Genomic DNA, 26,379 nt, shown 5'->3' on the forward strand with positions numbered 1-26,379 from the left:
CGTTAACCGCGGTGTATTAATTGTATGTATTACAACGTCCGTCGCAGTCAATAGGTCCCCCTCTAGGTAAGCTCCTGATATATTGCTACAATAGTAGTTGAAAAATAATAAAAATACATTGGCACAATTTACTTTAATAAGCATTTAAAGTTCAAATTTTTACAAAATTTAAAATGTGATAATTTGTAGTTAAAAATGTTTTTAAATGTTCCACTTTCTATAGGTAAGAGTAGAAAATTTAAAACAAGGTTCCATGTAAATAGTTTATACTTAAATTACTTTATTCACAATATCAAATATACTTAGAAAATAGTAATATTGTTGGCTGACTGACTTGTCTTTGCTCAGAATTTTTTTTCTTATACAATGATATTATATCATTGAATTCAAATTTAAAACCATCCATTACAGTGACCCACTTTTAACCTATTGTACAGCAGAGTGACACCCACTTACCCACTTTTTTATTTTTTAACTATTTTAACTATGTTCATATTGCATTATGTCAATTTAATTTAATGTGATCATGATGCCAATGAATTGTGTAAAAAAAAAAATTATAACCATAGTTGAATAATATTATAAGTATTTAATATATTATTAACTTACATAATACCAACTACTAAGTATCCAATAATTATTATTAATAATAACTTACATTATCAGTGTTCGCGGCAGGAAAGTTATAATAATAGAACGGTTACCAAATATACTCCGCTGCGCTTATAATACCTGAAGCACACTGACCAAAAAAGTGTGTATATGTGTAGCAAGACTCAAAGGAAATGGACAGGTTCACCGAACAAGACCAATGAGTGCTAGTATGTGGTGGCGTGTGTATGCCTTTACATTAGAATAAAATATTAACACAAATTGTTGGTATTAAGTTGCTATAATATAATAATTTTTTAAATAATACACAGGATAAAATATGTGGCCCCATTGGCCTGACTATTAGAGCTGGATTATAGTGATCACAGTAACACACGACGATTTTTGTGTGCCACAATTACAATGATAATAAAAACAGTAGTGGCGATTTGCACCTATTAAAAACAATTATTACAAGAATAAGAAAAACAATAAGGGCGATTCGTGCCTACAATAATAATTTAACGGAAAATATCGCACGGCTTCCAACGACTCAATGCATCAACATATTTTGTTTTACTGGCTAATGAACCCAAACATAAATTATAATATGCGATTATACGCGAATATCAATTTAGATACGATATTTTGACAAATATTATATAATCGACCGCTAATAATAAAGATGCGTGCGAGATTGTGTGTATATATGAGTGTGCGTGCTCGGTCGGTGGCTTCCCTAAAGATAACGAGAGGCGATCCGGGCAGTGGCGTAAACAATCGGGATATAATAATAATAATAATAGCCTAAGTATAAATAATGAACATAAATTAATAATAACTAGGTACTTATGAAAAAATTATTTTATTTTATTTCTTTTAGATATCTAATTGTATTCTGTATGTAAATTTGATTTAAAGTTACCACACATATTGATTAAAATAAAATTAAACTCACAGGCCATACAACTTGTCTTACAAATATTAAGAATAATTTTAATAACAATCATCAATTTAATATTAGCAATAATATTAATTTAAACATTTAGAATATAATATATATATATATATCTATGAGAGTAAACAAAATAAAATTTAAGTCATTATTGATTCTAAAAAATTAACCATCACTTAATCATACTAAGAAACCTTTTTAAATTTTATTACAACATACATAAAAATAAATAGGGCATTTATTTCTATAACTAAATAAATTATATAAATTAAACATTTTTTGGGGACGTGAAGTCTTGAGATGTTGGCAGTATACAGACAAGAATATATTATTTCTTTCCTAAAAAAAAAAAATGGATAAAAAAGATATAAAAGTTTGTCGAGTCTATCAATTTTTCACTCACCCTCATTGAAATTTATGTTGTTAGCATCTTATTTTCTTCCTCAAGTTCTTAAAGATTTATTAATATTACTGATCCGTTGTCAGAAACTACTAGGCTCTTAATGTCAAGTTTCTTCATTTGTACTACCTAAATTAAATTCAATATTATTTATTAACAAGGTTTGTAATTTATAAAAGGATATTTAATAAAGAATTGTAATGCTCAAAATGCTCTAGTTATAGAAACTAATTTATATTTTATACATTAACAGTACAAATGAAGATATGTCTTAATCAGTGATTAATAGATATTTATACAGTTAAAACACAATAAATAATCTACATTTTCATCACAAGCTTGCTTAAAGGAGATAGATAAATCATTTAAATTTAAATGTTATTTGATTTAATAAAAATAAAAAATAATATTGCTACCATTTTATTTGCAGCTAATATAACCTGTCTTTGATACTGTTATTGGGATCACTACCTTTTGTTCCACGATATATTTGTTCCACATTAACTAAGGTCCACATTTTACCTTTTGTTCCACAAAATATTTGTTCCGAAGGACTTTTGTTCCGCAAAACATTTGTTCCTATGGACTTTTTTTCCATAAACCATTTATACCAATACACTTTGTCCCACGAATATTTGTTCCAAAAAAACGTTTGTTCTAAACGTGGAACAAGTGTTCTGTGGAATATATATTCATGGAACAAATGTTTTGCGGAACAAAGTCTGTTGGAATAACTTTTTTATGGAACATAGTTTATTTGGGACAAACTACGTCTTGCTCAATGCCCAACCACCTCATATCATAATATAATGAAATAATAATCTGGTATCACACTATCACAATATATACCACAATATTGTATTCATTTCTCATAAGTCATAAGTCATTATTTCTATTTTCTATTTTCTAACATTTTTTTTAAATGTAATGTCTGACATATAACTTACTGTTAATTCCTAACGTTAAAAAAAGGTAATTCAAACACTCACTATGTTCTATAATTCTTTATTATTATTTATAGTAGGTATTAGCCATTAGGTGTATTATTAATTTTTTTTTGATTCTAGGGCATCTACAGTATTTGACATTTGTACAGTGTTGGGTAAATTACTTTTAAAAAGTAATGAATTTACTGCTGCGTTACTGAAAAAGTAATTGCGTTACAGTAATTTGAAATTCGCGTAACGTTACTACCCAACACTGCATTTGTATAAGTATTATTCTGTGTGGGGAAAGTTGATTAGGTTAGGTTAAATCTAGGAAGATAAATAATATTATGCATATTAGTTTATTTTAAACGAAATAATAAAAACAATGTAAAATGAACAATTTTCTCCATAAAACTTAACAGTAAATATAGTAGCTATAATAAAAATAAATATATGACACCATATGTATACACCATAGAGTCTTAACCTAAATTATAGCCATGATACATATTTATTTGGCCTCGACAAAGAGGGCATACCTCATATTGTTCCTGTATCATTCTTCTAACACAAATGTCGCAGAACTGATGTCCACAAGGCACCAACGTTACCACCACCACCATTTCAAAACATATGCAGCATAATTCCAAGATATCTAAAACAATTTTAAATTATTTATATAATTGTATATCTGAGTTTTTATGTATAGTAAATTTATTATAATAAATATTTTTACCTGCATTGACGACAGGAAGTGGCAGGTGGTTATTAATCGGCAGTAAAATTGCTGGCTCTGGTTCTGAAAACAATATGTAATTTATATATTTATATAGAATCTTTCCACACTATTTACATTAATTAATCTTAACATTTTTGACTAAATTAAATTATACCATTCTCATTATCCATGTAGACTTCTGCCCAAGGTCGACCAAAGTTTGGACCTGGACCTCTTCTAATGTCAGCATTTACGCGTCTCACTCGTGTTCTTCTTCCACGTCCACGATTGTCTATGAATATTTTAATGGATTAATTACATAAAAAGGTAACTTATTTTATAAAAATTATATTCAAATGGGTTAGGCATTATTTATTATGTAATAAACTGTATGCATTTACCTATAGGATAAGGTCGGTCAAGTTCTTCATGCCTCATTCTACCTCGACCACGGATACGACCTGGTCCCCTCCTCTGAGGAGCTTCAATAACTATCTCCTCTATGGGTATCTCTGGTGATGGTGGACGGATTGGCTCCTCTAAACCTGGTGACAATGGTCGAAATATGTGGATTGGTTGAACGGGCAACAGTGGACGCATTGGCAATACCGCAGGTGGTTGAACAATTGGTTGAGGAGGCAAAAGTGGTTGATGTGGCGGTGGGCGCACTGGTCCCAATATCAAAGGCCTAAAAGCTGGCCGTGGCAATGGTGCAGGTGGCGCAAGTGGTCGTATATTAATACCTGGTACTATAGCTTCTAAATGATAAAATTGAAGTATCCCGTTAAACAATCTATTGATAACTTTTAAAAATATGTAGTTGTTATGGTTTATATTCATTTATAAATGACTTACGATGTGGAAAATTGGGCTCCCCAATTTCGTTTCTGATTATTTGCTCTGGCGTGTACGCCACATTCCTTATAAAATCACTAAGATTGTAGTTGCCGTTCTCTACATTAATCCACGCATTTTGTATAGTTATGTCGTTACGCGGGTAAACCCTGTAATCAGCTTGCCTTACCTAATGAACCAAAATTGGAGTAAGTATGTTGTTCAGACATATTAATGATTATAATACATTTAGGTAAAAAAAAAAAAAAAAAACATTGTTAATAAAGTGATTAATGTGTGATTACAGATGTACTAACCCTCTGCCCGTTGACTGCTCGACTGAAATCATTTCGTCCTCTCTCTTCAACTGTTCTCAAGTGATCTAATAAATGTATACAAACAATTTTATCATATTAGCAATCAGCTTCCTATAATATCTCAATTTCATAACAATTTTACTTTGATTTTATAAAAAAAAATTACCATAGAATCCATACAATGTTGGGTGTTGGCCCATTAGCCGTAACAGTGATGCGTGGTATGACTCTATATAGTTGTTTGTTCTATACTGTAGCCTGAATACTGTGAATCTCCGTGGAGTCACAGTATCCATCCAGTACCGCTCATAATACCTCATTAGATCTGCCAATTGATCTTCCAAGTTATAGTCAGTAACTGAAATTAAAAAAAAAATATTTATACAAATCATTCTAAAGTAGCATATTGTACTCAGTTAATTATTATAAACGTACCTAGGTCTTGTATCAGCCTAAATCCCAATTGGATTGAATGAGCATTTCCGTGGTGGAGTTGTTCTGTAGAAGGTAAATGAGCCAAAGCCATCAACTATAATAATACATTTAACGTCATATAGATAAGTAACTATAATATGTATATTATGTTACAATCGTGCAAAAGTGTTAAAATTAAGATTAATGAGTTTGATTAGTAAAATTAATTTAATAAAATATAATCAATACCAGGCAAATTTCTAATAACCATACAATTTTGAGATATTTACATACCATACAATATTCATAGCTACAAATAATATTACTTATTTTAATTATTTACATAACATGCTATACTCAAAGTACAACTACAAGCCATTAGCCAACAAATTCAATTATTGTAGTAAGCACACATGCAAACTTATATTTTAATTCATTCAAGTATTCTTACTGAAAATGTTTTTTGTTGCTGGGTGATGGTAACGTTGTAATTTTAAATTTGATAATTAATTCTCCTAAACTTTATTTATCACAAAAGATGATTACCATTCTCAGAATTTGCCTTGCATTTTCATTAATGGTGCACAAATTCACCATTTGATGGCTTCGAACATATCGAATAATGCTCTGAAATAAAAATTGTTTATTAAAATATATTTTATTGCCTTAACATGTCATTAAATAAATTAATATATTATGTCTGTCTGTTTAATTTATCTGTGTTTTTGCAGTACCTGGATATAATGAAACCAACAGCCAGAATTGTTGGCTTCTGGTAACACCCTAGCTATAGCATTTCTCAGACCCTGTTCAAAATCAGTAATGATCTGGATATTGGTGTAATCGATGTTTAACTGCAGTTCATTCCTTACAAACTGAAGTAAACGGCAGTAGCTCTCTGTATTGCGATCAACCATCAGCGCGTGTACGATTGGAATTGCCTAAGAATGGATAAACCATATAAATAACAAATAAAAAATTTAAATGTGTATGTATTATATTTTTTTAAACTTACCACATTGTTAAAAATTATTTGGATAGTAAATAGTTGATTTATATCAGCTGGCTGTCGTGGTCTTATTTGAAAAGTACCATCCATACATATAGTCCTTACACTATTTAAATGTACATTTATTTCTTGCACGAACGTGTTGTTAGTGAAGACAATTCCAACAAAGCGAACACTTCCATCATCGTTCAATATCTCTAATGGACCTTGGTAAAATGGCGCCATTGTACCGTTCACATTACGCAGTCTTGGGCCCCATTCATTGGAATTGAATATATCTACCCAATTCCTTAGCGTTTCCGGAACAGGTGGGCTGTTCCTACGCCTAGCCCGTGCAATAGCCCTAACTGCCGCTGGACGTCCCACTTCCATCGCTGCTCTGGGATATCTGTTAAATTTTTAATTATATTTATTACATTTAAATATAAGAATATTAACTTAAAGTCAAATATTTTTTGTTGGACAGCTTACTGATGTGCCTCTTGATCAACAATGTTCTGTGGAACAATGTTCTCCGCATTGCCCCTTTCCCTAAGTATGTTCATAAAACCTCGCAATTCCACTGCATGGTTGGGTATGGGTTCATGTCTATGTTCATGTGCTGGAGAAATCAGTATTGGCGCTCCAACAACTGTTGCCATTTTTGCTGACACCGGACAACCATAACGACGGTTCTCACATCTCAAATACCTAATTTTAATCAGAAATATAATTTTACATATTAAATACCAGTAATATAACAACATAAAATTATTTGTAATTGTAGTATAGCTTATTTTTAATGAGTGTTTAATATCAATTGGCCCTGCAATATTTGTATTAGATTTTTATGTTGTGTGTACTCTATTAAAAATAAATTGAAAATAAAAAAGCAATAAAGCCAAAAAAGACTGAATTCATAATTTAAATTAAGGGGCCCCACCAATAAATTAGCCCTAAGTAGGGCTCTGTGTATAGGTTTTAACATTGCACATTAACATTTGTTATAAACAATATTCCTTATTAATCGTTATTAATTATTGTTATTGTGGTTTTGTAGATGCAAGTAGATACATAATTGCAAAGCTGGGCAAGTTAGTCATTTTTTTCAACTAGTTGAAGTTAAGTTACTTTAATAAAAAAACTAACTAAGTTAGAGTATAAGTTAGTTTCTTAAACTGTCCAAATTTCTAACTAAGTTAGTTTGGTGAAAATAGTAACTTAAGTTAGAGTAGAAGTTTGAAGTAATTTTTTTTTTTTATAGATTAAAAAACCTTTTTGTTGAAAAAAATAAATATAAAATAAGTTGTCTAACTTGAATTATTGATTGAAACTGAAAAATTGAATTAAACACCTAGTAATTTGATAAAAATGTTCTAACTAGGTAAGTAATAATTTCAATTAATACAATTTATTAAATAATATAAATTATTTCAATTTATTAGAACATAAAAACTAAAGGGTGAAAAAAAAACAGTGAAAACTTAAAACATCGTGTCTACACTTATTGGTTAAGCCACCTGTATAGATACTATTAATTATGTCTAGTAGATATCAACATTCTACAGACTACACGGAAAATCCTGTGCGTGCATTATTATAAATATTAATAATTAATAATATATATTATGATCCAATAATCTATATAGGCATATAGCTATAATGTCATGATTGAGGAACAGCTTTTGGAATTTTGGAATGAAAAAAAAAATAATAATAACTAGTTAAGTTACAAAGTTAATATGAATTAAAACTAATTAGTTAAGTTTCTAACTAGTTAGTGCCCAGCTTTGCATAATTGACATTTAATTAGTAAAAATATGGAAAATAACAAATCTACAATAAAATTAGATTTTTCTTTGAACTTGTTTGAAGTATCTTATCAGAATTTTTATATAGCTAAGTACTAATTATTAAAATCTAATATTTTTATTTAAAAGTTGTCACTTTTCAAATTAATGAGTCTTACTTCAAAACAATTTTCCTTTTTAAAAAAAATCATAAAAATTAGGCAGTTGACTTTGATATTTATATTTACAATCAAAATTTTTCTAAAAACCAGACTTACAAATTAGCCATTTTGAATTTTTCAAAAAAAATTTAAATCAGGTTTCAAATGTTTTATTAAAAATAAAAATGTTATATAATCATACATGTAGCTAATCGAGTCAATAAATTATATAGAAAAATATTAATTAGAACAAAAGTTATTTCATTTGTCAGGTATTCCTGTTACTAGGAGTGGTATGAAGTAAAGTTATATTAAATTTTATTTAATAATTTTATATATTTTTTACGATATTTTTTATATTATAAATCATTTTTTTGTTTATATTCTAACCCTTTTAATTACTGACCGGTTATTTCCTCTAATGGAATGCTGGTAATAGACGAATCCTAGTCTATCAATATATATTGTTGAACTGCCTCGAAGTCCTGGAATTGTTTTGGATAGAGGTTCCTGAGGTGATCCGATTACTGGTTCATCTGCAGGTTCTGCCGCGATGTCATTTACATTGTCTATAATTTACAAATTAGAATAGAATTAGTATATTAGAATATAAATTATTTTGTTCTATACTTACAGTCAACTGGATCCATTGATAAATGATAATTAGTTGAGTGCAGTAGGTTAATATTAATTAATTAAATAAAATAAATGCAATAATTCGCAAAATAATTATGGTCCGAAGACGATGGTGTTGAGAAAAAGCACAAAGGCAGTCTTCTAACGAGTCTAGAAGCTGCCTGAGGAGTGAGGCTTGCAACGAACAGCAACACGCAATGGACAGAATTTTCTCCCACCTGTTTAACATTTGTCACCGCCCGCGGATCTCAAACTTTTCTCACGATGGTCATTACAATTTACTTGGGAAAGGGAATATTTGTGACAATGACCAACTCCTATCAGAGACTGCTTATACCGAAGACAGTATTTTATTTATTTTCAATCAGTTATTTTTTTTTTAAATATTTGAATTATTATAGAACTATAGATATAAAATATCTTAATATAATTTCTATAATTGCCAAACCCTGTTTGTAATTATGAAAGGAGTGCTTGAGCACTTGTTTAGATACGTAATGGTCGCCACTGATTTGTTTATTTTTATTTTTTTTTAAGTATACTACGTATAACGACGTAAATTCCATATACGTCTTACCAGAATGAATTCATTTTTGAAAAAACATTGTATTTGCATACCAATTTTCCTAAAATTATCTGTAATTTTTTCGATAAAAGTATGAACTTCTTGTATTAAATTTTCTAGCCTTAGCTATACACATTTAATATTTTATAAGTTTTGAACTACAAACTAATTAACTATGGTTTTGACGAAATTTTAACTTTAAATGCTTATAAAAAATAACCATGATGCCTATGTATCGTTAATATTTTAGCTATAATAAAAACTTACGTATTACATTTTTAAACTTTTTGACCGGATAAATAATTTTTTATTGACATTTAACATTTTATAGAAAAAAAAAATTTTAATTAATCAAGTACAATCCAAGTGAGGACGGTACAACCAAACTAGTTACCAAACAATTTTAATAATTTTTTTTTTCTTTAATTATTTTAAAAAGCACTGAGCATTTTTAATTTCGACCTCCTAAAAGTACCAACTAGATCCAATCCAATTTGCTTCCAAAAACATACATCAGGCATCGAAGTTTATGATTAGAGCATTTTTTCTACCAGAAAAGTTGAGAAGTTACAAACATTTTAAAATAACTCAAATAAACGTCTGAAATTATTAGAATGGACAAAATATAAATAAAAATGTAACTAATTTTCAAGCCCCCCCCCCCCCTACCAGTTGAAAAATCCTGCATACGCCTCTGCGATAATCTTATATTTTTAATTTTTAATAACATATTAAACTCTTTCTTCAGTTCCAAATTTGAGCCGCTGTCCTTCCGAGAATTTCTCGGTAGCACGCCGATTTAATCAGGACCTGTTAAAGAAGGAAAGGTACCTATATTGACTATAATTTAAAACACGGAACTATTGTATGGAACAATAATTCCTCGTAACCAGTCAACAATTTAATTAAGATAATATTATTTATCCTATATGGGGTTATATAAAGCACTAGAGCCTATAGTACATACAGGTGCGACTGTGCTAGTACATAAATGAGGAAGCTATTTTCTATAGGCAACCGTCAATGGGCATGCGGCTTATTTGAACACTTAAATTTGCCATTTGGTGTTATCTGTATTTAAAGAACCCTTATAAATGTTGGCATGCAACTACTTAATATAACTTTTAATTGATACTATTATACTTTAAATTGCTAAAAAACACACCAATATGGCAATATGTAGACGGTACTATTGTCTACTTAGGACATATTACCTACCTATATTCTTATCGTATACAAAATATAACAATGTACAGGATACAGCACATTGTGACGTTACCTGTCGTTACTGCTATATTATATTAGTGACGTTTTATAATAATAATTATTTTATTATATCAAATTATATATTAATATATAGGTTGGCAAGTCGCAAGTGGGTATTGTGTGTATCACTGTAATTATAATGTGTTAAATTTGAATAATGTTTTTGAAGTAGCACCTACACCAGGGCTGTCCCGATAGACAAATCATGGGGGGAGGGTGGTTTTGATTCATAATTTGCCTACTCAAAAAAAAAATTTTATCTTTTTGCTCGACAACTACCTGCCACCTGCAGTACCTAGTCAGTAGACAAATTTTACACAATATTACAACATATTAAATATTTTATTATGTTCTTCATTTTACTATCTCTTAATTCTTATGCATATATATATTTTCATCATATCTTGATAAGTGTATTAGAATAAAATATTTTCAATAACAAAATTTATAACACTGTTGACTGTTATGTATTTACTATATTACCTAATTATAATTTAATAATATAATATAATATTCAAATAATATTTTTATATCAACAAATAAATATTATAATACATATTATATTTATATTTAACTTAACACTAAATTTGTATACGTCGATTTTTTAAAACTAATCATTGATGTGGTATTTTATTTATATCCAAAAGGTCAACAATATCTTTTTCTACTCCCAATACAATTCAAGAGTTTAATCTCTCATCAGAAATTGTTGACCTAAGGGCTAAGACGTGTTTTAATACATTTTAGTGTACTAAAAGATCTTTTGTTTGATTCGACTGTTACAGGAGAAGTCAATGTTAAACAACAAATTTGATTAGCACATGGTAAAATATGCTTTAATTCTTCTGATTTTTCCATTCAAGAATTAAATGGTAATGTTCTATCTTCTAGTAACATACTAAATAATATTTCTACTTCCGTTTGAACTAAATCATAATCTAGAAGATTTGCACCTACACTGCTTGGTAGGAATAAGGAAATAGATTTCTTTACATTATCCAATGAAATATTGATTTTACTAAATGGTTGAGAAAATAATGTGAATAATGGTTGAATGGAAGAAATACATGGATAGGCAAATGTGTATACTATTATAATTATATATAATACATTGATAGGTACTGAAGGTGGACGACGACTGTGTAAACTCCCCATGATGTGTACTACGGTCAAATCTATGTAGGTACCTACTCAGTGGCGAACATTCCCGCTTGGACATGTCGACATGGTGTAAAATTACCGCGGTCCGTGGTGAAAAAAACGAACGAACTATGAGCAGTGTTGTAAAAAATACTTTTTAAAAGTATTTAAGTAATTACTCAATAACTCTTAATATAAAGTATTTAAAATACCATCCAAATACTATAAATAGTAAAGTATTTGAGAAATACTCAAATACTTTTCAGAAGTATTTGAAATAATCTTCAAATACAAAAAAAAAATTCTTTTTACTTTTTAGTGCTGAAATAATTTGTAATAATCAAAAATTTGTTAATTGCATTTTAAAAACATGATTTTTTCAATAATCGAAATTCTGATCAGTCATGTTAGTTGCACCACAACAATGAACTTTTCTCTACAAATCTAAACTATAATAATGTGTATTTGGATATCTCATACCGCCGTCGACGATAAACGATAATGATAATTATTGATAAAAATTATTTTGGTAAATTGGTAGTAGTACCTACTAATAATTACCAAGTAATAATATTTTCGTATAGGAAATAATTATAAAGTATAAACTATAAAGTATAATAGCCGATAAGCAGAAGATTTTTACATATTATATATTTTGTTATTAACTTAAGGGGCCTCGCTACTATCATTATTTAAGGGGCAGCATTTAGGCAATTTCTAATCTAGTCATTGCCGACCGGGATCTATGTGTTAGTTGTAAATGATTTATGATTATTAGTGTTACTTAGTGAAATTACATGCGGGTATCCTCACTCGTACGCGCATGGAATGTCAATCACTCGATAATCATATCAATTTCACTACACGAATTTTACAAAAACATACATTTGTTTCGACAAAATTAAAGTTAGTTAACATTGGCTGATTTTGATTCTGAAAAATATTTAAATTCAGCAGAAAAATGTCTGTAGATAGTACGAAACATTTTCCGTTTTTATTAGTAATTTTAATTTTAACGATGATTCGAAAAAGTTGATATTTTTAAGTTTTCAATTACAATTCACAATAATATAAAATTTAGTTTTAATTTATTTTTAAGTGCTTCGTAAGATCTATAGACAATTTTCTGGTGAATTCAATTTTTTTTTCAGAATCAAAATCGGACAATGTTAACTAACTTTAATTTTGTTAATACTTTAGGTCTTTTCAGCTAAAATTGAAGGCAGTAGCGAGGCCCCTTAAGGGGACGTCTCACCCGGATGTGTTGTCACCGTCTTACACACGTACGACATACCAAATTTTCGTTTGCTTGTTTCAATAGGGTATTGTCAGTTTTGATATTAGAGTGAATCGACCTATTATCAAACTTTTAGGTAACAACATTATCTGTGTTCTCTCGTTAGTTTTTTACGATATTTTAATTTTTAAGTGATTTATGAACATTTTAGAATATAAATACTTTACATACCCATAACTCACTTAAAAATTAAAATTTTATTAAAATTTTGTCTAGATAATAATCTTACCTTTAGATTTTATAAGAGGTCAATTTTATTTACTCAAATTTTTAAATTAACGGAGCTACACTTGTTTTGCTGAGCGTAAAATTTGCTATGTTATGTACTTGTAAGACGGAGTCAACACATGCGGATATCACGTCCTCTTAAAAGTGAATAGTCTTATAAGTTATAATATACCTAATATTATAGCGTATGTACTAAACAAATGAAGACATGGGAGCCACAACAAGAAGACATCTCCAATTAATAAATTGTTTGTATACGTTATATGTAGCAAACACTTACCCCTATTATAGCCTACAGTGGCTAGTAACCAATTATCAGAATAAAATTTGTATGATTTCAAATAGTGATGGGCACTTCCGAATAGTTTACACTATCGAATATCTATTCGAATGTTTTTTACATAACCGAATAATAGTTTTTAAATAAAAACTATCGAATAGGTTGATAAACTATCGAATAGTTCGGAAGACTATTCGAATAGCACTATCGAATAGTTCGGAATAATATTCGAATAGCACTATCGAATAATTCGGAATAATATTCGAATAGCACTATCGAATAGTTCGAATAAGTTTCAATTTCAAATAGTTTTATTATGGAGATGGACTATTCGAATATTTCAATTCGTAAATTATTATTAGAGCATAGAATTATATGCATTAAAAAATAAAAACCAACCAAATATGCCCTTCAATATTTTAAATATGCGCTAAAACAGTAAAACGTTGAAATATGCAAAAAATAAAAAATATCCATAAAAAAATATGATTTATTAAAAAAAAACATCCAAATGGCAAATATACAATTAAAATCGTAAAATAAAGCCTTCAAAATAGAAAAAAAATGGATAAATATTAAATATTTGCAAAAATATGCACTAAAAAAGTTTCATTTTTCAAATCGTTATGCTATGAAACAATATTTTATGCTCACTTAGCATATCATACAATCAGCCAGAATAAATATGCAAATGCGTATAAATCCGCGCATAGGTATATAGTATATACTATATACCTAACAATATGTGTAACCATCCGGGTTTTTACTTTTTAGTTTTTAGCGACGAATAAAATAGTAAATAGTAAATACTCTATTACGAATTTTTTATTTGATAATTCTAAATTCACTTAGAAAAAAAACAATGAAAAAAAATGTAATGGTCTAAAACTCTAAAAAGAAACTATTCGTACTATTCGACTATTCGAACTATTCGAATGAATAAAAACTATTCGAACTATTCAACTATTCGAATGAATAAACTATTCGACTATTCGAATAGTTTTAAAACTATCGAATATATCATGACTATTCGAATGTTTTAACTATTCGAATAGTTTTGTAATGACTATCGAATAGTTCGAATAGTGAACTACTATCGAATAGTTCGATAGTGACTATTCGATAGTGCCCATCACTAAATTTTCAAAACCAAAAAATAAAACTCGGAATCGGAGATGCGACTATGCGAGAGATGTCTAATTATTTATAAATTATAATATATATTATGTATTATACAGTATGTATATATATTATGGAATTATTCGCGTAATAAATTAAATATTTTTAGTGTAAAAACAAGTCATCTCCATATTTTATAATATGATATCTCGGTATTTAACATTCAGATTTTTCTGGTTATTGCACCAAACGACGTAACTTGTTTTCTTAATAATTTATTAATGACAATTTAATGTGCAATAAAAAACTAATTTTTACCAAAATATGGAGATGTCCTATTGTTGCCATAGGCGCAACTAGGGTTAAAATTCTGGGGGGCTTACAAAACTATTTATTTAAAATAAACCATAGGGGGATTATATCTAAATTAATAAGGGATATTTTGGAGGGGCTAAACATAAGTCGGGGGGGGGGGGGGGGGGCTAGTTGACCTAATGAATTTGTTGCTCTGAGTTCTTCAAATTATATATATCTAATATATTATTGTTATCAAGTAGTAAAATGGTTAGGTGAGGTACTGGTAATGATAATAGGTAACAAGACTTAAACATATGTTTACATTTTTTTGGAATATAATTGCCTTTGTGCGGAAATCATTTCATTTTTTTTATAGGCATATGGATTGCTTTAACCAATGGTGACCATGGTTCAATATCATTATCAGCTTTGGACAACGTTTGGAACAAAAATGTTGTGGAACAAATATTCATGGAACAAAGTCTATTGGTACAAATGTTTTGTGGAAAAAAAGGTCATCGGAACTGATGTTTTGTGGAACACCGAGTAAAATTTGGATAAGTGGAAACAAATATATTGTGGAACAAACGTTTTGTGGAACAAATAGTAGTTAAAAAAAAATCATTTTGGTCCCAAAAAAATTATTATTAAGATCCACAAACTAGTAACTAGACTGTCGTTCCGAGAGATTTTGTTCCACAAAATATTTGTTCCATTGGAACAAGTGTTTTGCGGAACAATATGAAATGTCCCCTGTTATTGCAGTAATATATGATTCCATGTTACAAGATATAATGTAAATTGTGTGTGGTGAAACGAAGTATGAACATAATATTATTATGTTTATTATAATATATTCTTTAGTTTAGCTTTCTTTTTTCTTTTTTATGTAGTTGCAGTATAGTTACATAGTAATGTAAGCTTATTTGAGTTTATAGCAGAATTGTGTGTGGTGAAACGAAGTATGAACATAATATTATTATGTTTATTATAATATATTCTTTAGTTTAGCTTTCTTTTTTCTTTTTTATGTAGTTGCAGTATAGTTACAAGGTAATGTAAGCTTATTTGAGTTTATAGCAGAATGTGATAAAATAAAAAAAAATATCCATCGATTGCATATTAAATCAATATCAAAAACACATTTTTTATTATGCTTACCGGATTTAATATATTAAAAGCTGCAGTATTTGTTTTTGAGGAGTTATCAGTTTCTTCCACTTGTTCAGTATCTGCAGATTTTTGAGTAGGGACATCATACTCGCAACTTCATTACTTTTTTTGTTACCCAGTTGATTATTGTCTATGTGCAAAGTTGAGTCACTTTCTTATATTTTTGGGGGGGTCGTTATGTGGAGTTTTGAGTTGTTGGCAGTATCTGGACAAGAATATTTTTTTGCTTTTTCCTAAAGAATAAAATGGATTAATTAAGATATATAACTTTGTAGTCTTCAAATTTTTCACTTACCCTTCTTAAAATTGTAGTAGTTACATTCTTCATATGTTTTTCATGAATGTGTTTACGACAAAGTAATTGGCAGTCATACGATGAAAAACAAGCAACTAAATTGTTTTTCCTCCTTTTGTGGTACCTAAATTAAATTCAATATTATTTATTAACAACGTTTGTAATTTATAGAAGAATATTTAATAAAGAAATGTAATGCTCAACATTCACTAGTAATAGAAACTAATTTATATTTTAAATATTAACTAAACTAATTAAGATAGGTCTTTATTTGTGATTAATAGATATTTATACAATAAAAAAACAATAAATAATCTATACTTCTATCACAAGCTTGCTTAAAGGAGATAGATGAATTATTTTAATTTAAATATGTTATTCGATTTAATAAAAATAAAAAAATAATATTGCTACCATTTCATTTGCAGCTAATATAACCTGTCTTTGATACTGTTATTGCCGTAATATATGATTCAATGTTACAAGATATAATGTAAATTGTGTGTGATGAAACAAAGTATGAACATAATGTTATTAAGTTTATTATAATATACTCTTTAGTTTAGCTTTCTTATGTAGGTAGTTATATACAAGTGTAACAAAAATATCCATCGATTGCATATTAAATCAATATCAAAAACACATTTTTTATTATGCTTACCGGACTTAATATATTAAAAGCTGCAGTATTTGCTTTTGAGGAGTTATCAGTTTCTTCCACTTGTACAGTATCTGCAGATTTTTGAACTGGGACATTATAATTCAACATTATACACACATCTAAAGTAAGTTTTTCGTTTTCCAGTTGACTATCGTCTACATGCATAGAAGACTCCATTTTCTTATTTTTTTAGAGGTCGTTATGTGAAGTTTTGAGTTATTGGCAGTATTTGGACAAGAATATATTTTTGCTCTTTCCTAAAAAATAAAATGGATTAGTAGAGCTATATAACTTTGTAGTCTTCACATTTTTCACTTCACTACATAAAATTAATGTAGTAAGCTTTTTCATATGTATTTTCTAATGTGTTTACAACAAAGTAATTGACTGTCATACAATGAAGAACATATTAAGCATCAATATTTTATTTTATACTTTTGTGGTACCTAATTTAAATTCAATATTTACAAGGTTTGTAATTTATGTAGGACTTTTAATGAAAATTGTTATTCTCAACTGTTTCTAATTATAGAAACTAATTTATATTTTATATATTAACAGCATTAATTATTATCTGTGATTTATAGATATTGTTACGGCTAAAAAAACAATAAAAAAATCTATACTTCTATCACATGCTTAATTAAAAGAGATAGAAAAATCATTAAATTTAAATATGTTATAAGCAGGGCTCGGACTTTATGCATTTGCATCTTTCTCAGGAAGCTGCATATTTCTAATCTGATTTGATACAAATTCGTTTCATGAACCATACTATTGAAATACAACAATTTATGTTGCATATTTTTGCATATTTTACTAAATTTATGTGATTTTGCATATTTAAAGATTTTGAGTATATAAATGCATTTTATATGTTAAAGCGTTTTAGAAATCAACAAAAATAAACAAGTTTTCAATAATTGAGTATTGTAAATTAAATGATTTACAAATAAATAGTACCATGTATGATAAAATGTGGGAAGTCTATTTGAACGCATTCTACTCTAAAATGGTACATGTGCTGCTCATGGTCTCTATAGAGTTTCAGAGGAAGTACGAAATCAGTTTGGTACTGTTCGTAAAGTCGTAGCCAACGTAAAAAAAATATTTAAAAAAGCACCATCACGTATACAAATTTTCAAAAATTACGCACCGGAGACCCCTTTACTTCTAGAACCAATCATAACCCCTTGGAGTACCTGCATCAATGCAGTACTTTATTATAGTAAATATTATGAAAAATTTGTGATGTTGTTAATATGTTGGATAAATACTAATTAATACCAAACATTATTTAATAATCGCTGTATTCGATAAATTCTATTTTTTTTAAATTTAGGATTCTGAAAATAGATTTAGTATAACAGCTCCAAATCATCAACAAAAAAAATATAAATAAAATATTTATGATCCAAAAATATTTTTTTTTTATAATTATACCTTTAAATATATATTTTTTATAAAATAATATATGCATATTATACTGCATATTTGCGTTTTTTTTAGTACATATGTATGCACATATTTCATTGTTTTTTAGCGCATAAAGTTCCGAGCCCTGGTTATAAGTATTTAATTATGTTTTTTTTTTGATTTAATAATAGTAAAAAATAATATTGTTACTATTTAATTCTCAGCTAAAATAATTTGTCTTTGATACTGTTATTGCAGTATATTATGATTTAATGCTACAATAGATATAATTGAAGTTGTGTGTGGTGAAACTAAGTTTGGACATAATATAATTATGTTTATTATAATTTATTATTTAGTTTAGCTTTCATATTTTTTTTTTATTTGTGACAACATTTAATTTTTAATAGGATGCACTTCCAATTCTAACTTGTCCATACGTATTAAATTTGATGTACACTTCATGCACATACGATCAGTTGAGTTAACAATAATCACACATACTTCTCCCAGAATATCACATATCTTTTCTAGGTATAGTACATTAGTATGTTGTGTAATGCTACTAGAGATCTGTGTACATTTACTTTTCAATTTTTCATCACAAAAAAATCATAAATTCATTGTATCTAGAAAAAAATTTTTCATTTTGGTAGTGTTATTTTTCAAAGTTACACCTATAACCTTTTATAACTAATGGAATATTAGAAATATTATGAAACAAATAATCATTTAAAAAGTTCAATTTATACCTAATGTTTATTTGTAATTTAAAATTATACAATACTATACGTTTTATAATGCAGCTTGAAAATAAGGACATGAGTTTCTTTGTTTTCCATAGGAACCTAAGTCTTTATTTTTATAGTTCAAAGAAATTAGGCTAATATGTAGGTACCTAAGTAATATTGTAAATTACTGTTACGCACTTCATCTTGTATGATTAGACTTTGGGCTATTTAGCTATATACCTCAATAAACAAATACCTAATTAATATTTTTTTTTTATGTGTGAATTTATATAAAATGATTAGGTACCTACATACTGTAGCTTTACATTTGATCATTACCTATTATTGTGTAGGTAATTGACGGTAATTGAGATGATAATTTAAGATAAATAACTAGAAAAATAAGACTTACCTACTAATAGGTACATGCCTATAATACATAAAATATTGCTGCGTACCTTAGTTCACCCTTACATATAACTATAATATACTATATTACTTCACACACAATATTGCCGGGATGATCCCAGCGTCGCGACCAGACCCTGGGAAAGCCATAACTATTATATTTTAATGTTTGCAACAATTAGCATAGGCTAAATGGGGCAGAAGGCCCAACGTACAGAATTATGAGATAGTAATAAAAAGTATACTGTGGGAAGTCTGTAGGTTCAATAAAATCATAGCAATATAGCTATGACAAAACTACGTAGTTAGTGAAACCCCTCATCATTCATAAGATTGGACAGCCACAAGCATATCTGCAGACCCATGAGCACTTACTCACACAGACACTAAGACTAGCTAATTCGGAGGATTGACCACACGAACCATGGGAACGGTGTCACGATCACAAGGGACAAGTAGAGTATAGAGGGTTCACACTATATAGTAAAGACTCGAATAGGCCCATTTTCAGACATGATTCCACATAATCAATACGAGCATCTCCACGCCAGATTTTTTTTAGAATAACATTTTTGGACTTAGATTAGTTTGATCAACGGCGTTTTTTCGGGACTTATCCGGGAATATCCGAGCAATTGTATATTTTCTATCAGTTAGCAACATTCGTGGATCTAGTTTGCATTTGAGTATTCAACCACCCACAGGCACGTTCTGGCCTACCGGTATTCCGGGAAAATCCCGATAGGGCCTCTTAAATATTATAAAACCTGGGCCTCCTACCAAATATGGGTACCAGTTTCAACTAAATTTCGTAATTTTCTTATTTTAATAATTTTAGTTGAATGATATTGAAAAGAGAAAATTACTTAAAGGCAAATAATGCCTTGTTTTTTAGTTTCGATTATTTTTATAGTTTTGTCTCAGTGTAAGAAATGGGTAAATAACTTGGCTGATGTTATAGGTAATAGGTATAGTGTATACTGTATACATGGTATACATGAGACCCATCTCTATTAGTAAGTTGTAAGTGTGTCCTAATTATAACAAGTTTCCCGGTAGGGAAAATGGACCCAGTACGCGCCTGATCACCCATCATCAGGATAGGATTATCCTGTAAGTGGGTGTACGCTACAACATCATGTACCTCTACCTATCAATAATATAATATGTATAATAGCCAATAGGTACACTCCTTGTCCAATACTAATATACTGTAGATACCTCTATACCATCGGGTAAAAATAATATTGATAATAACGTTTATAATATTTAATTTTGTTATTATTAAACAATAGACTGAAAAATGATTATAACGTCCAAAATTAGGTATCAAGCAAGACGAATAAAAAAAAAATTAACAATTAACAATAAATTATTACTTGGGATTGGTAAATATCCGAAGCATTCAAGAATGACAACTTACCGTTGGTAGTAGACAGACAATTTGAGCGTTATAAACGAAACGACGACGTGCACCGGGAAAAACTTTACTGATGTACTAGCCGTCGGGCAATGACATTTATTATTATTCAACCAAAACGGACTACACGAACGAGCGGATGGCTCAATGGCGGGGCCAATAACGAGTGACAAACGAGGCGAACATTATTCAGCAACGGATAAACAGGCGCGAACGGCAAACGAAAAAGACCCGATGTCGCGTCGGTGTGTCACTGATGAAACAATAAACGGCCAGTGGCGTCTCCGTCAGCCGTCGTAGTATGATTGCGCAACACGACAAAGACAAAAAGTGACGGCCGTTATCGATTTTAATCTCGTACACAACCACTTGTACCTCCACGTCTCGGCGTCCGGTCATTCAGCTGCAGCAGCAACTGGACGGTGTACCGCGTAGCTTGCGATCGTTGAACAATATCCACGCGCGGTTCTAACCACGAACCAGCTGATTACCGACCGACGCGGCGTGATCACTGACTGGTATCGACACGGTCGGAGGGTAGTAGAGGAACGGCCCCCAAAATATGTTTCGTCACCGCCACTCACAAACACCGTCATAATAGGCCGCCGAAAGGTACAACAACTGTTCCACGCACAATCGGAACAATCGGCACTTTGGCGATTGAAAGCTTATCAATTATTGGGTCGGCGGGGGGTGGATCTGTAACGGGGAACTAGTAAAATAACATAATATTATTGATGTACACAGCCACAGACTATACACATATTTATATATATCTTAGTCCATGTACACAGCGTCCGCGTTACGTCTCGTCACTTTCAATCGCCAATAAATAATATTATTATTACGTTCAGTGATGTTATAAAATAATACAACAGCAGCTATATAGTTGGTCGGCCTGTGGTCATTGCCGGAGTCAATAATTACAACTGCCATTAATTGCCAAGCGGGTGATAATATTTACTCGCGGATATTAGCTGGTGTGTTTCGGCGTAGCAGTTTTGAGCAACCGGGTTACTAGAATCGTTTGCTCAAATAACCACTTGGTTGCTATATCGCCGTTTACTGTACAGTATTTTTTTTAAAGTTTGTGGTGATAACTGATAAATGATAGTATGATAACCAATATAATGATGACTAAATACAATTTACAATTATTAGTAAATAATAACTTTAAACTTTAATAAATAATAACTTATACTTATTTAATTTTTTTATTTAAATACCTAATACCTTATTCATTATGAATGATGAAAGCGAATTAGTACTAGTAATCCTAAGCTATATTATGCAGTCTCAATCAACTGTTCTAAAATATAGACAGTTATGTTGGAATATATTACAATATAAAAGAAGTACAAATATAAGAATACTGAAGTTGTTATTGAGTCATCAGTCATGTAAGGTTACAGAATCCTATGGATACTATTATAAAAGATTATGTAGACAGCGATTTCCAATCTCATTTTCGAATGACTCGTCAAACATTTCTTAAACTTGTACAGATCTGCTTCAGGGCCTAAAATACATCTGATTTCAGGGGACACACCACATACTTATTAATTGAACTGTTACTTTTGGGCTTTGACAGTTTTCTGTCAGTTATTTTATACTAAGGCAGGTACCTAATTACTTTGAATTGATCTATTATCGTTTCTTCTTTTTTTTATATATAACAAACTTGTCCATAATATAGAAATAAAATAAGTAGGTAATTAACTTAAGTTAACAGAATAGGTAACTAGTAAATTAAAATATTAAACGTTTAATGTTTGTTATTTTTAAAAATACTAAAAACACGTTTTAAAACTTGGGACACACATTTGTCATTCAAAGGACACACTTTGATTTTCAGGGGACACAAAGTGTATCAGGGGATACGGTATTTTAGCCCCTGATCTGCTTAAAAGAATGTAATTTAACAAAAAAATACTCTGGAGGAAATCAACCTTTGCCTGTTGAAAAAAAATTCTCATAACATTATGGTACCTAGCAAAAGAAGGTTCAATGGGCTCAGTAGCAGAGTTTTTTAATGTGGCAAGATCTACTGTAAAGTGTGTCACCAGAGATGTAATTTTAGAATTATGTAAACTGTCTCTAAAATGTATAGCATGGCCTAGTCAAGAAGATGCTCTTATTTTGGCTAAAGACTTTAAGTCCAGATCTGGTTTTCCAGATGTCATTGGGGCAATTGATGTTCTTATTTCTGTAAAAAAGCCCCTTTAGATCAACAGGATTGTTATACTAACCGAAAATTAAACAAATCTATAATCATGCAAGCTATTTGTACTTCCAACTTCTTGTTTACCAATGTCAATATTGGTTACCCAGGCCGTCTTCATGATGTAAGAGTTTTTTCTAATAGTGATGTTTTCAAAAAAATTGAAACTGAGGGACCTAAAAGCCTATTTTATGGAAAGTATCATTTACTTGGTGATCTAGCATATACCAATACAAGTTGGCTTATTACACCTTTTAAGGACTATGGTAATTTAACTGTGAGACATAGAAAATTAATACTAAACTAAGCAAGACTAGAGTTGCGATTGAAAACACTTTTGGCTTATTGAAGGGACGATGGAGAAGATTACTTTTTATTGATACCAATAACATAAAAATGGCTTCAATTATTATATTAGCTACTTGTGTTCTACACAATTTGTTTGCTTAACGATGATTTTTTAGATAACTTAATTAGGGACGAAAATGATATGGTGAACACTCATCAATGAAATATAAAGGAGTGCGAAATGATTTACTTAATATTAATTCAGAAGCAGAAATAATGTGTTTTGCCGACGACAAAGTTATTCTTATCCATGATAAAAATATAGAATAATTATATACTAAAGCAAATGTTATTTTTAATACTACTAAATCATGGTTTGATAACAATCTATTTAAATTAACTGTAAATAAAACAAAACACTTTGTTTTAAATTTACAAAATATTGATATTCAAAACAGTTTAAAAATCTGTTAAAACTCGAAATGGTGCTTAGTGAATAATAACCTAAACTGTACGTGAATATGTATTGAAAATGTTAGTTGAATAAAATATCTAGGACTATACATAGGTATTATTAACTCACGTTTAAAATGGAAAAATCACATAGAATATTTAGTATCATTTAGCCGTAAATTCTTTTATATTTTTCGTAATCTCAGATCTATACTTGATAAAATACAATTAAGAATAATACATATCTCACTAGTTCAGTCAACTATTTCTTATAGAATTGAGAGTTGAGGTTTTTTTATGATATTCATCTAAAAATATTAAAAACAACTATAAATAAAGTAATTCAATTTATACTAAAGTTACCTAATTACACATGTTCTGATATTATATACCAGGAGTTAAATGTATTTAATTTTGAAAAGTTATTTTTAAAAAATTTATTGTTACTTATATATAAGCATAGGAACTAGATTCAGGAAAAATGTAAATATAAATATACCTAGATGTTATAAATCTTTTGGTCTTAAGCTCACTAACTACTGCTATTATTCTTTGTAAAGATTTAAAAATTATTATTAATCTCTTCAAAAACTATTATCATTTTATGTATAGCATATTAAAATTACTCTAATTTCTAATGCATAATTAATACGAGTATACAATGTCTTAATCATATGCTATTGTTTTCAGTTGTTAATGTTATCATCATTAACTTCTTTTTTTCTCTCTTCTATTATATTGTAAATATAATTTTTTCTGTTTTACTCTACTTATAATTATGTTACTATTTAAATATCTATATTAATTGTTATACACTACCTATTTCGAGACCTCATAATTTTCAATACAAGCACTAACTTAAAGAAGGTGAGTAAACTATTACCTATTAATGCATTATATAATCTATTGTAATAATAATTGTTGGTTTGCAAAAATAATAATAAATAAATAAATTATCAGAATTAAAAAACAATGCATAAACTAAGTATAAAAAATATTTATTAATAAGAGGTAGCTACTAGCTTAGTCACAAAAATTATGATGGATTATATTTCTATTTTAATGGAAAATGAATCTTAGTCATAGAACAATACAATAAATAAAAAATAAACTTATTACAAATTAGCCATTGGTTTCTAAGTTTAGTACCGCTAGTGAACACTATAATGTATTTTTACCTTTTGGTGGCATATTCACATATGTTCCAACATTTCTAACAAATTTAACTTCATTGTTTGGCACTCTATTCAAGAGTTCCAATTTGGAAATTACGGTTTCTACATCTTTTGATAATTCTTTGTATTTTTTATAATATAAGCATTGTTGATGTTTACATTCTGATAAATTAAGCATTTGATTTTTAATATGTGATTTGTCCTGTGTGGCCATGACTTCAGCAGCTTTAGTTAAGATAATGGTTTGAAGCTCTTCTTGAGAAATTTTGATCGACCGTTTGGATTCAATCTAAAATCAAACATCAATAAATAAATTACATGTTCCCCACAAATATATTTTCTTAAAATAAATTCTTACCAATAAACATAATGGCCATTCCATCTTATCATACAGTTTCTTCCCATTGTGTAATACTTTCCTGATAAACGCTGCTAATTTCATAGCGTTTTGTTTTTCATTGTTAGTAACGGCTGTTGGTACATCGCTGTCTGCGAAATTACTCTTACCACAAACTGTATTTGAGCCATCATCATTTTTATTAGCTGAATTAACATAACCAGAGAATGGAGGATTGCTGTCACTGTCGTCATCTGGTTTGGAATCCTTTGGACCATTAGAATAGCCATTGTGTGCCATGACAAAAATTGTATTCTTAAAATGTTTAATCGAACAGTAATGAGAAATTAATTAGAAATAAATATATTAGTAGTTGGTTGAACTACGTTGGACTCTGGCTTTAAGGTCTGGAGAAAAAACAGAAAAAATGACAAGTCATCCAAAAAGTCCATATCACTTTCAGAATACTATCACTACAGCAGCAATACTGTGCACTGTTACCACAACATACTTGTTGTGTCCATAACTTTACTTGATACAATGGGGTGCGTTCGAATATGAATAGTTAGAGTAGAGTACGTTTAGTTAGAGTAGTGTAGAGTAGAGTTTATCAGCTGAACCATATTACTCCGAGTAACCGAACGATATATTGTTATCAATCATTTCGTACTGATAAATGATAAGCTATATCATAATAATTTTTAAAATAAGAAAATCAATTTTCAATTTTAATTTACAGTTTTTAACATTTATACTAAACCAGTTAACTAATTAATTACTACGCCCTGTCCTATTGTTTATCAACCAGTTATACATAACATCCGATTAAGTATAATTAGGTATAAGATGAGCCACGAGACACGAGAGCATAGAACA

At 29.3% G+C, this 26,379-nt stretch overlaps 2 protein-coding genes, 1 long non-coding RNA gene and 1 pseudogene across 3 annotated transcripts; 1 reads left to right on the forward strand and 3 right to left on the reverse strand.

The window, feature by feature from the left end:
• Window positions 1-1,494: 1,494 nt before the first annotated feature.
• LOC132934747 (uncharacterized) lies at window positions 1,495-9,627 on the reverse strand. Its single transcript, XM_061001089.1, has 16 exons — window positions 8,732-9,627; window positions 8,504-8,666; window positions 6,639-6,857; window positions 6,174-6,555; window positions 5,893-6,099; window positions 5,705-5,785; window positions 5,180-5,273; window positions 4,911-5,102; window positions 4,745-4,809; window positions 4,449-4,617; window positions 3,995-4,351; window positions 3,769-3,885; window positions 3,612-3,674; window positions 3,415-3,530; window positions 1,950-2,075; window positions 1,495-1,885 (listed from the first exon to the last, which is right to left on the reverse strand). Exons 1-15 carry the CDS (start codon window positions 8,745-8,747, stop codon window positions 1,998-2,000), a joined length of 2,319 nt encoding a protein of 772 aa, XP_060857072.1. The 5' UTR covers window positions 8,748-9,627; the 3' UTR covers window positions 1,495-1,885; window positions 1,950-1,997.
• A 16-nt stretch (window positions 9,628-9,643) lies between these two features.
• On the reverse strand, window positions 9,644-21,585 carry LOC132934748 (uncharacterized). Its single transcript, XR_009663068.1, has 5 exons — window positions 21,033-21,585; window positions 17,055-17,311; window positions 16,394-16,517; window positions 16,087-16,331; window positions 9,644-10,108 (listed from the first exon to the last, which is right to left on the reverse strand). It is a non-coding gene; the product is annotated as an uncharacterized LOC132934748 (long non-coding RNA).
• Window positions 21,586-22,272: 687 nt separating this feature from the next.
• LOC132933642 (uncharacterized) lies at window positions 22,273-23,761 on the forward strand (annotated as a pseudogene).
• Window positions 23,762-24,972: 1,211 nt separating this feature from the next.
• Window positions 24,973-26,022, reverse strand: LOC132935877 (uncharacterized). The gene is made up of 2 exons (XM_061002513.1): window positions 25,525-26,022; window positions 24,973-25,455 (listed from the first exon to the last, which is right to left on the reverse strand). Exons 1-2 carry the CDS (start codon window positions 25,801-25,803, stop codon window positions 25,153-25,155), a joined length of 582 nt encoding a protein of 193 aa, XP_060858496.1. The 5' UTR covers window positions 25,804-26,022; the 3' UTR covers window positions 24,973-25,152.
• Window positions 26,023-26,379: the final 357 nt, after the last annotated feature.

This window comes from Metopolophium dirhodum, chromosome 1, assembly GCF_019925205.1.
Source record: "Metopolophium dirhodum isolate CAU chromosome 1, ASM1992520v1, whole genome shotgun sequence".
In the NCBI taxonomy this organism is placed as follows: Eukaryota; Metazoa; Arthropoda; class Insecta; order Hemiptera; family Aphididae; genus Metopolophium; species Metopolophium dirhodum.

What these genes read in the sequence shown, in the direction of transcription:
- LOC132934747 (XM_061001089.1), bottom strand. An exon ending in GTTGGTTTCATTATATCCAG is followed by an intron (nt 5,786 to 5,892) that starts GTACTGCAAAAA and finishes TTTTTATTTCAG; the next exon opens with AGCATTATTCGATATGTTCG. An exon ending in TAGGCTGATACAAGACCTAG is followed by an intron (nt 5,103 to 5,179) that starts GTACGTTTATAA and finishes TTTTAATTTCAG; the next exon opens with TTACTGACTATAACTTGGAA.
- LOC132935877 (XM_061002513.1), bottom strand. Translation starts at nt 25,803, where the DNA reads ATGGCACACAATGGCTATTCTAATGGTCCAAAGGATTCCAAACCAGAT. An exon ending in AATGGCCATTATGTTTATTG is followed by an intron (nt 25,456 to 25,524) that starts GTAAGAATTTAT and finishes GTTTGATTTTAG; the next exon opens with ATTGAATCCAAACGGTCGAT.